At 35.0% G+C, this 12597-nt stretch overlaps 1 protein-coding gene across 1 annotated transcript in view; it reads left to right on the forward strand.

Moving 5' to 3' along the window:
- The first annotated feature begins 8210 nt into the window (after positions 1-8210).
- The window catches only part of LOC149239901 (glycine cleavage system H protein, mitochondrial-like), a 45769-nt gene continuing 41382 nt past the window's right edge, over positions 8211-12597 (forward strand). The window contains exons 1-3 of the mRNA XM_089373581.1: positions 8211-8498; positions 8783-8871; positions 9347-9517. Of these exons, the coding sequence (XP_089229707.1) occupies positions 8384-8498; positions 8783-8871; positions 9347-9517 (375 nt within the window). The 5' untranslated portion in view covers positions 8211-8383. The remainder of the gene's footprint in view (positions 8499-8782; positions 8872-9346; positions 9518-12597) is intronic.

The following is a 12597-nucleotide window of genomic DNA, read 5'->3' on the forward strand; positions in this document are numbered from 1 at the left end:
GTTGTTGTCTTTTTCTTCTTGACTTGCTCCCATTTTGGTCCCTGATTTTCTGTTTCTTCTGTTTCCGATTTTTTAACACATCTATTTGCAAAATGATCATATTTGTGACATACCTTGCATTTGAACGGAATTTGTTCATAATCCATCTGTTGAATGTGAACCCAGCTATCAACTTTGATCTTGACTGCTTTCGAAATTCCTTTCCCCAGATCAATTTCCACACAAATTCTTGCGCATGCATGCATGTTTTCCTTTGGCTCACTTCTATCAATATATTCCCCCACTGCTTTTCCTATTACTTTAACAGATTCATCTCCCTAGCAGTGTAAAGGAAGATGCGGGAGCCTTACCACTGCATTTGGCACGTCCAACTCTGGATTGAAGTCTGGAGTCCATCTATTTAAATAAATCCCTCTTGAGTCCATGAAATACATACCATTTCTGAAGATTAAGTCTCTGTCCTCTTTTGTTTCGAAATGGAAGGTGAAGTAACCTCTTCCACAAAATCTGATCGAGATTTTCCCCATAATGGAGGAGGCCCAGTTTCTTTCCACCCATTTGAGAACTGATCGGGGTGAGGGCCAGAGCCTAGTAAATTGTCCTACTAACCCACGTTTAGAAAGAGAGAGAGAGCAACGCGACGAGGGAGGGAAGGGGGGAGGATTATTTTAGGGATTTCATCAATCTTCTTAACAAAATTGGATATTGAAGCCCTGTTTCGAGACAATCCAAGGGAGGAGATCAGAGAGGCAAAAGCTTTTGTGTTTTCTTCTAATTAGGCTGAAGATTCAGGAAGAGATGCAGGGGTCTAAACTCCCTCCGAAGGAGACTCTAGAAGGTCCATCACTGGCCAGCCACAAGAGACCAAGCCTCGGGAGCAGGAGGCCCTGAGAACCAAGAGAGGAGGGCGCGTGCAGGGTTTGAAATCGCCAAAGCAAGAAGCTCAATACAAAATCATCTTCTCCTAAAATCTACTAATAGGACATTATATTCATTAATATCCTACATTCGATAACATTACCTACATTGAGGTTTGGTAGTTCTTCGACACCCATCGTATTCACCACCCTTAGACAAAGTTTCGAACTCGAATCCTGAACAATCACCTAGACTAAGTAATTTAATGAACTTTGTGTAAGATGACATAAATTTCATTGTTTTTTTCCATTAAATTAATGATAAAATACATTGAACTCTTACTCCTTTATGTTTTATATGTTGTTACTGATAAAACTGCTATATATTATTATTATGAATGTGGTTTTTAAGTGTAGCCTTAATCCTTTGAAAAATGGTGGGCCCACCCTTTTTTTCATGATATTTATAATAATAATAAAGCATCATAGACAAAAGGATGAAAGAGTAGTTTTATGATATATATATATATATATATATATTTTTTTTTTTTTGTTGAATATATTTTGTGGATTGTTTTTAATCTCATCTTGTCGCTAACATCTTTAGGAATATCTTTTTACAAATGACGAAATATAAACATGTTGGATTTCTTTAAATTTAAATAATAATACTTTTAAGTTTGGTAATGTGAACATAATGTGCACGTGTGTCACTTTCTGATTGTTTGTTAAGAAGTTTCATACCCACTATTGACTTTGAAGCCAAATCAACTTTCTATTTCTCGATTGATACATTGCTATATAATATTAAGTAGATTGTAAATTATTATTAAGTGTACCATTAGCCTTACCTCTCCAACTTTGGAAAATATGTTAAAATGTTAATATTACCTTCTTTAAGAAAGTAACATAATAACAACTAATTGCAATTTTATTTTCAAAATAAAATATTAATATTAAATTTTATAGGTAAATTTATTTTAAAATTGTTTATGTCTAAGTGTTATAAGGGAAAAAAATTGTAATACGAATATATTTAGATTTATATATGATTGCACATGATGTCAAGCTCTGACTCCTCATATTTATGGTATATGGTAGGGAAAAAATCTTGATTTTTAAAGAACGTTGTTGTTTTGTTTTTCTTGTTTTTTGTTTTTAAATGGTAAATTTGTAAATTCACATTAAATTACAATTAGAAAATAAGTATTGTGTTATGACATTTTTTAGAATTAGAAAATAAGTATTGTGTTATGACATTTTTTTGAAGTAAATTGTGTGTTAGTTTATGAAACGTCTAATATTTTGTGTTCACATTACACTTATCATTGAAGACACATAGTTGTAAGTATTGGATTTCTTTGTTAAGGTTGGATGATAATGAAACTTTGAAAAAATATTTCATTGTTTTTATATAACTCCATTTATTTCTTATCATGTTATATGGTGGCATCCTCCCTAAGAGTGTAATAGGGTTAATGGACCCACTAGAGTTAAAGATAGTGTAGGTATGGTGGCCATTTAATGTAAGGTGGACTAGGTTAACTATGTCTATTAGTGTTAAATAAGGCCCACTGAGTAGTTAGCATCAAATAAATGTAATATGACCTCATTAAAGAGGGCCCATTAGGTAGCTAACATTTAGTTATGATTAAGATTTTCTAACTCTCAATAAGGATGGAGTCATTATTATGAATCTTGTATTGATGTATATTGTATTGGAGCTTACCTTAGTAGGAGATTGACCCCTTGAAGAGAGAAGTGAATAAATGTTGATCTTTTATAATATGTTTCTTGTATGTTGTTGCCCTCTTTTGAAGGATATTTTGATATATAAAGTAGATGAGCATTTCTATCTTTTATGAATATCTTGTTTGTGATTCAATTTTAAGGGTCAAGGATCATAACACCATGTGTGTTTCCTTGGGACTTCTAACAATCTTATAGTTGAGGGCTTCTTCCAAACTAGCTTGAGGTTTTAGCATGAATTAGGGAAACTTACAATAATTTAACTAAAGGAGGAGGGCCAAACATATATTATCCATACCCTCGACACTTATATTCTTTGATAAAATATGCTTTGTAAAACCATGTGTTTGTGGCGTGCATTGTTAGCCAATCCATTAGAATAAGGATGGAGATACAATTCTATAATATTTTTAATGATACGAGGGTTTGTCGATGGTAATGATATTGAAAGGGTCAATGGTTGAAAATTGAAATCTTAAATTCAAGTCTTGAATTGCTATTTTGTTCTTTTGGCGAAGACTATTCTACAAGCCCAAATGAAAACTATGAGATGGAAATTTTTTTGCCTTGTAAGAGTAGTGATTTCTCTTCCTCCAATGGTAAAGAGGAAAGAGAGACATAGAGTGTGGTTGATGTCACTAGTCTTTCCATATAGCATTAGAGGAGTTGTTAGAGCAACATTTCAATCTTGTCAATGCTCGAGGCCAATGTCAATGCTCAATCTTGCTTGAAGAACTTCCTAAACTCATTTAAACAAAGAAATGTGTGAATCTTAACTTTATGGGGACCATTATACAACATTTTTGTGAAATTTCTAGCTACCAAGAATGTGCTATTAACCCGGTTAATTATTTCCTATTATCTATTTACGACAAATTAATTCTTTTGCTGGAAGTAATGAATAATAACATGAACAACACCATTCACAAAATAAAAATTGCCCCAGAAAATGTGAGAAAATAATCACACAACGAACACAAGTATTTTTGGACAAACGTCCCTGGAAAAACCCCAATGTGGGGAAAACCAATTTTCAGATCTGAGGGTTTATATTATTATCCTAAGCAAAAATTGTTATTGAAAAATTATAACTGCTTGCCTGACATTGGCTAAGCTCCGACAAAAAATAAGCTTCATTAAGACAAGTTAATGTGACCCTCTAGAAGCAAGTAAACCCTATAGAAGCAACTCGACCCTCCTGTTTGACCCTGTCTTGGCCCACACGTGCAACTTGGAGAAATTCAATCTTCTCTGGCAACTTGCACAATTAGAGAAATAACTCAAACTCCTTTAGCAATTTGACCTCTCTCTGGAAATCATGTTGCCTCCAACAACTTGCTTTGACCACTCACACTATCTCTAATAATTCATATTAGCAATTGGTAATTCAATCTAGCCTTCTGGAAACTCACACTAGTAAACTTATAAACTCATACTAGCAAACTCGACCTCCTTTTGCAGAAATAATTCGGCCCTTGCTGAACCTCCCTTTGGAACTGAGAAGTCTCTGTGAAGAATAAACTCTGACAAATTTGTTCTCAATCATTGTTGTTGAAACCCTCCAGGTGTCTCTCTAAAAATCCACCCACTCAATGTGTCTCCAATGCTACCCATCGGTTCCCTTTATAATCTCCCATTCACAAATTAATTACCATGAGTAACAGTTCACTTAATCCATTTGATGGCTAAGATCATCATAGAAACTTTCTACAAGCTTCTAGAGGTGAATCAATCTTATCCCAACTAATGTCAATTAATTATCCACTTTCCCTAAGTTTAGACTTAGGAAATATTAAAAAAATCACTAATTGACTTAATTACGATATTTTCCCTAGGTGAAATTTAGGAAAAATTACATAGGCTTGGAGATAATTAATTCCTTTGTGTTCCTAGCCTTAATGATACCTCTCATGACTATAACACCTGTCCAAGCTACAATATTTAACAATTTTGATATATGTTTGTAATGCATCTATAATTCATGAAATAACTAGAAATAAGTATTTCCATAATTTCTTTGTACTTGCACAAACTGCTAGAGGTAGAATAAGCAAAGAATTGTTTCAGGAACTTTATATAGTTTCCAAGAAACTTTTATAGTGTTTTAATAAGGCATAAGATGAGTCAGGGAACCACAAAGGGATTACTACATCCATGGAACATAAGGACTTCAAAGAATTTGTGGAAGATTATATAAGGCTGCTAGAAAGATTGTGAGCCATAACATAATATCCACTAAGCCCCCCAAAAACCATTCTACTTTCATTTTGCAAAATGTCTCACCTATACTCTCTTCAGGGTTCCCTTTCCTAGCTTTGGGGGTATGCTAGTTTACTATGATTTTTGTTTAAATCGTCAAAGAGGTATGTTGCTAAATTTTATTCATTAAAATGTTATTTATTTATGAGCATTGACAATTGAGAGTTGTTGAAAGAAATATTGTTATGTTATATGTTAGTTGATTGTAGGTAACAATACAAATATAGAAAAACATAGTTATTAGAGCTATGTAATAACTTGTGATACAATTGAAAAAAGAGAATACATATTAGATGGAATGGATTTGGTAGTAGTACCCTTATTAGGGTATTAACCTTGAGAGGGGTGCTATAGGAAATATACCTTTGAGAAGTTCAGGGAAATCTACAGATTAAAAATTGATTTTTAACAAGGGAGAAGTGTTAGAAAGGTTAACGAAAATTTTTGTGCCATCATGTGGGAATTGATGAAAAATTGGTGCATAAGCATTTTGTACCATGCAAGCATGAACAAGGTGTACAACCACTTTCCACATTATCATTTGGGGATTCTAACAAGTGTTGTTGACTTGGATTTTTTTATTGGCATTGCAATTATGATTGGTACATTCAAAATTATTGTTTGAGTTGAAATTCATATCTAAAGAGCTAGGAATGAGCCTCATCACCCTCAAATATATAACACCATGATTGATGGGTGGATAATATTATTATAGTTTGATGGAGTCATATTTAATTATTATAAACCAACTACATATATGTATGTTATATATCATGTATCAATGTAGAAATTGGTGAGTATGTTCAATATGTTGAGTTTAAGAGCCAAGTTTATAAAACCTAACTTTGTTATTCTTTTTTAAGGAAAACTCACAAGGAAACCCTTAAGATTTTTCCTACATTTTGTGGATAGTACCTAGTGAAACCTCGTCGACTATGATTATGATGCCTAACATTGCAAGGACATTAAGTGATGCATGCAACAGAGGTAGCCAACTCAAGGGATTGACCTCAATATTTTTTGCATGAAACTGAAAGCACACCTCAACCACTAGAGCTAGCCCACCAAGTTGGAACCTAACTTTTTGATGTATAAATGATCTACCAAGTAAAGGGGGCCTTATATTGAATGAGTCATAGCCTATGTTGTAAGGATATTTATGGTGCGAGCTAAAGTGATGTAAAGGTTTGGTGCAATTGAGAATGTTTCCCAAGAGGAAATCTTGTCTTTATTGCAACTCTATTATACAAGTTGTATCTTTTTACTTGACAAGAGTCAATTTTTTTATGCACATTTTTGAGTGAGTTATTTATGTGGTTTACAAAGTACTTTTTTTACTAAATGTTCTTTATAATGTTATTTGAAATTGTTTGTGTTAACATAATAATTTTGAAACTAAGTTATAATGATTTTGTAGCACTTCATGGGCATTGTTCACATTGAATTAGTGTGCATGTGTGAAATCAATGTTTTTTAGAAGAAAAGATTGTATACTCTATTAAGGAAGGTTGTGTATTCTTAAAATAAATTAGTAACATAGTTGAAATATTATTAGGTTGGGTGCATTTATTAGATCACATAATGCATGGTAAGTGTGTTCCCAAAAGATTGGAGTTGCACAACAAATTATGCGAGAAGACAAGTTTGCGTGGTAATAGTTAAATAATCAATCTTGAACAAGATATAACTTCCTTTTCTAGCATCTTTAATTCCCTTGTTGCGATAGTTTATTATTACATAAATCTTAATGAGCTTGAATTTATAAAGTCAGTGTAACTACCAACAACATGAAATATAGAGATCAATTATATCCACCGTATCATTCACAACAATTGGTTAAATTCATTTGTGGAGTTGTAATGACGAATCCTCATTATACCTACTTTGGAATAATAGAGGTACATGGACATATAACTTATGTATTTGCCTAATGAAGTAGAAACTTATACACCTGCAAATTGTATTCATTGCCTTCTTGTAAATGTAGAATAGTTGAAGTTTATTTTTCAACCTTGTTATGAGGCAATTCACAGTGACACCATTAAGTTCAAAATGGATCCATAAGAGATAGACCTTCTCCTCTATCATGGCAAGGAGCTTGTCAATACCAATAATAACCCAAAAATATGAGGAGTAAGGGATTGAGAAGAGATTATAACACTGTCTAAAATTGTGGCTCATTACTACAAGTAAGGGGATAAACAAGATAGATGCCAAGAAGCAGTAGAAGCATAACCATGTAGCAGGTCACAAAGTGCTTGTGTGAACACAACAAAAGGGGAAACAAGATATACAAAATCACAACTTGCATTTGAATACCTTTGAACTCCCCTCTCAAGGAAAACAAGTAGATTAGTTGTTAATAATCAATCTTGTAAAAGCATTGAAGATATTTTTAGGACATGTTTGGATAGAGCATGTAGCAAGCAAATGATAAAATGTTTAATCTAATAAGACCATTCATTTACATAAACCTTATTTAAAAAGTCTTTAATATAAATAATTAATTATTAACTAATATGCCCAATTTGTACTTATAATCTCATGTTAATTAAAATATCTATCTCCACTATATGGTAGTTGATACATTGGAATGACATAGTGAAGAAATCAAATCAATATCCCACTTACTCAATGAAAAATGATCCATAGCTTAACTCACGATCAACACATATAGTACCAACCTAGGTTCTCCTCTCCTTTCACTTAATAACAAGTGATTTCAAATTTAAGTCATGTTTAGTATATGTAATCGCTTATCCAAATTCTAAGTCATAATTAGTATGTATAATACCATCTTAAGGTTAAAGCTTATACTAATTTTTCTTATTAACACTGTATTTTTTTTAATAAAGGAATTTACAATTGGATCGAGCTCATACTCATATGCAAGGAATTTGCAATTGGATCGGGCTCATACTCATATGCAACCCCAGTCGATTTCCACCACTACCACTAAACCTCTAAGTAAACCCATATACAACAAATCGACCACTACCGCTAAACCTCTAAGTAAACCCACATACAACCTCATAGATGACTCACAAAATTTTTAGAAAAAATTTCAACATTGAACCACATATTTTAAACACTTCATATCACAACCATCACTAATTAAACTGCGCCCAAAAAAACTTCCTACAACACTTTTATTTAATGTTAAAACATAATTTTATATTTAACTTCTTTTTTATGTAAGACTTACGAACAATTTTGTTCATGTATTATACTACTTTGAACAGACCATCATTAAGTTCAACCCTTAAAAGATTTGAAAATTGTGTAGGTTATCATAAAAGGAAATCACTCCGTGGTGGTTCTGATGCGCGTGCGATTGTGGATGACAAGATTGTGGACCATTTTATTCTGGAGTTTTAACAACAGATAATATCTCATGACCCAGCCCCGAAAATTAAGATATAATCTTTGTCGTGAGAACTTATTCATCCACGTTCACAGCTAATGTGAGTGGTCTGTCACCAGCTTACAGGCTTATCTTTGTAGCTTGGGATCCATCAATGGCGTTGAGAGTGTGGGCATCTCAAGCTGCAACATCTCTTGGGATTGGATGCAGACGGCCTCTTCGTTCACTTGGATTCCCTGCTGTTCCTTTTTCTCGAGGATTTTCTGATGGTCAATTATATACATGCTCTCTTTCCTCATTGCTCGTGTTATATTCATTGCATTCAAATATATGGTGTAATGGGTGAATTTCTTTTCAGATGATTGCATGTGGATTTATAGTTAAATCAATTAAAAATGTAGGTTGCAGTATCAGCACGAACTGTTTTTGGGATTCATTCGGTTTGTTTTTGCCGTTGTTGGTCTTCTTGTCTGAAATATAGGGATGAACCATTTGAAGTTCGAGTGTTGATATGGTATAAAAAGGGATTGTTTGACAAGATCTATGTTTGCAGTTATCGAGGGGTTGAAGTATGCAGATTCCCATGAGTGGGTGAAATCTGATGGAAAACTTGGCACTGTGGGCATAACCGCCCATGCTCAGGTTCGTAAGGCTTTGTCCCAGCCTTCTATTATAATTAACTTCAAAGTAGTGCTATTTGAGGAATTTCAATGCTTGCATTCCATTTTCATCTTTTAGATATTTGTTTGTTTAGTTTGCATCCTGTGCTTCCAATGTGTTAACGGTAATGCGTACACCAAGCTGGCAAAAGTTGCACTATTGTTGGGGATATAGTGAGTGTATTGGTATTTGGGTTACTTGGGTGGGTTTTAAAGGTAGTTCTGAAAACAGAGTGAGGAAAACATTTTTGAAATGGCATTGGTGCCACATGCCTGAGAGATTGGACAATATTGTCAGCTTAATTTTCTATGTTAGGATGCCATTTCCTTTTGAAGGGCTAGAATGCCAGTCTACATCTTCGATATACAACCTGCCTATTCACCAATAGTGTCTGTGAGACATTGAGATAAACTGGTTAAGGCTTCTGTGCTAATCTCTTCGTTTATTATTCTTGCAGGACCACTTGGGAGACGTCGTGTTTGTCGACCTGCCAGAAGTTGGAGTATCGGTTTCGAAAGGTAGCAGTTTCGGCGCAGTAGAGAGTGTAAAAGCAACTAGTGATATTATGTCTCCTGTTTCTGGAGAAGTAGTTGAAACCAACACAAAACTAACCGAGACTCCTGCCTTGGTAAGACGATTATTTTGACATTGAATTAAACATGTTTGAGCTGGTAGGTAGTATCTGTTGCTTATGTCAACTAGTGTAAGGAATTTAATAACTAATGCTATTCTTGGTCAGGATTGCTTTTAGTCTGGTGATTCTGTTCCTTATATATTGGATAAGGAATCAGTTTTTTAGTAACATAAACGAAGGGAAATTTTATTAATATCATAAAAAATACAAGGCCCCAACCATACCCTTGGGTTATAGGTTGCTGTCCTTACACCACAGTCTAGAAAAGTGCTTTTGTTTGAGAAATGCTTAATTTCTATTGAATATCTCCTTGTAACACCCCAACCATACCCTTGGGTTATAGGTTTCTGTCCTTACACTACAGTCTAGAAAAGTGCTTTTGCTTGAAAAATGCTTAATTTCTATTGAATATCTCCTTCTAACACTGATTGAATCCGCTATTTATCTTTTCTTCTTTTCCTCTGCCCATTTTCTTTTCTTCACCAGCTTTGGATTATTTTACAAATTATTATTTATTATGTATCATCTTCATGGAGTCTTCTACAGATACTTCTGTTCATCATTTTTGGTTTCATGCTATTGATGGTTCTTTTTTGGATTGATTCATCATACCTGCAGGACAAGCTGTTTCTTCTATCTGTTTCTTGTCTTGTGTATAGTCTCCTTCTCTACCTGCAGCCACATATGTCTCATTGCCGAAGGCAACAGAATGCAATTTTCAGCTTGAAGATTTGTTCCTCATCCTTTTCATCTTTTGTAATCCTCCTCTTTGAACTGTAGGGCAGGAGGAAGGAACATGACCCAGATCCTAACAGATTTTACAACAAAAGCATAAGTTTCATAGTCAAGTGTTCCCATCCAACTCAATTTGTCAAAGGGTAATGCCATTTCAGCCAGAAGGCCATCCATCTCCATGCAAATTATGGCACAGAAAATAATTGCATTTCTTGGAAAAGGACTGATGGACAAGAAACAGCCTAGAAGATTTTCAATGCTTTTTAACACCTAGCAAGCGTCACCCAGATTGGGAGGGATTCAAAGTTTTCTGTTGGTGGATTAAGTTTGGGTGCAACAATTTCATGCAAAGCGATGGATGTCCCAAAACTATGACTCTCCTTGAAGAACTGTCGCTCTATCTGCTTCAATCTATAAAGTGAGAAGAAGCCCTTTGCACAAGAGTTGTAGAAAGCAGTCTTGGAATTAGAGAATCCCAAGAATGTTTTAGTCATTTTAAGAAAAAATCTTTGGAGGGCCAAAAGTTTTTAGATTTATAGATCAATCCCCTCTCCAAGATGAGATAAGATAAGAAAAGAATATTTATGTCCATCAAATAACTACGAAAGTAGGTCAATGGGACTACAAGAGTACATCAGTCAAAAGGTCCAATGTTAGAGTGTGAAAGCATCTCCTATAGAAGTAAGAAACATGTCTGGGCTCTCTAAATAGTAAAAAGCATCCAGATTAAGATACAACACAGCCTAATAAGGTAGGGTAACATATACAAGAGACATGATGCAGGTTAAGGACCACCATCCGTAGAGTCAGTGAAGCCAAAATAGATTAGAAGAAGATGTCAAGGTGTTCTAGAGCTGGTGGCCAAAGATGATGGGGAGGACCAAGGGAGAGTCTTCTTGTTGGAATCATTGATAATGGTGAAATCACTAATGCACATGCAAATGATGTCCTCCATGCAATGCAGCCCAATAAGGTAGGATAAAATCTATATAAGAGACAAGATGTAGGCTAAGAACCACCACCCCTAGAGCGAGTGAAGCTAAAATAGATTAGAAGGAGGTGTCAAGGTGTTCTAGAGCTGGTGGCCAAATATGATGGGAAGGGCTGAAGGATAATCTCTTTTTTGGAATTATTGATAATAGAGAAATTACTAGTGCACTTGCAAATGATGTCCGCCAATGTATGTTTAGGGCTTATGGGGCTTGGTGGTATGATGTTGTGGGGGTCCTAGGATTGAGGGAGCCTTGCTCCTAACATTTGATGCTAAGGAGAAGAAATTATGAATAGATGATTGGTTGCTCTTGATTGAGGCCATCTAATGGCAAGGCAATATAGATTTGGTCTAGATTGTTTGCTAGAATGTTTGGAGGGAGGGTATTGCACCACATGAGGTTTTTATGGTCTAAAATGGCAACTCCTCAAGGAGGTTGATTTGGGGCTAGAGAGTTGAGGTCTCATAGAATGGGATCCCAATGGATTCGTATTTGGATCCCCCTGCCTCTTGTTGTCTCCATCCATTGGGACAACTTGGAAATGAAAGGTGATTTGTCTGATAGGTTCCAATCTAGAAGATAAATGGAGAGTTTTAGATTTGTGCTCAATAGACTCTCTTATGAGGATGATGAGTCAATGTCAATTTGTGTATCGAAAGAATGTGTCTATGTAACTACCCGCTCCTTGAAAAAGGCATTGCAATTGCTTTTTGATCTTGTAGTATAGGGGACATTTGAAGATAAAATCTTCCTTGGTCTTCGACTTATGAAGGTGAGGAAATTGACATAATTTGATGTTTTAAGCTTTCATAGTTTGATAAATTAATATTAATTGTTTTTAGATTCACTGTGTATTCATATCTGAAGAAATGGCAAGAAATTTGCTACTGCTAATGAATTCGAACTGAAAACAAGAGACAAAAATTTCTTCTACAATTTTGTGGAATGGAAAACACACAATAGAAACACATGCAATAACATGCAACCATAAAAACACTGGGAACACAATGATTTTACGGGGGAACCCAACTGGAAAAAACCCCTTCTCTGCTTTGCATTAATTCAGATGAGAATATGGATCAATTACAATGACAACTTCAATCCTGAAGCACCACTTACATTTCAATATTGATCTCCTGCTCATTGACATGCTCTGACCAACACTGTCATTGGAGATCTCACACTGATCCGGGCTCTGAAAGAGCTGCCCTACGCTATCTCTGTGTTGGCTCACGCGGTCACTGCGTCACAGCTCAAGGAACTGCGCCACCTTCTCTTTCTGACCTTCTGCCAAGTGGAAACTCGACCCTTTGGCCCTCTAGACTCACACCCCGACTTCTGGCACTG

This window comes from Pinus tabuliformis, chromosome 8, assembly GCF_031772625.1.
Source record: "Pinus tabuliformis cultivar Carrire ecotype Pingquan chromosome 8, CPIR1, whole genome shotgun sequence".
In the NCBI taxonomy this organism is placed as follows: domain Eukaryota; kingdom Viridiplantae; phylum Streptophyta; class Pinopsida; order Pinales; family Pinaceae; genus Pinus; species Pinus tabuliformis.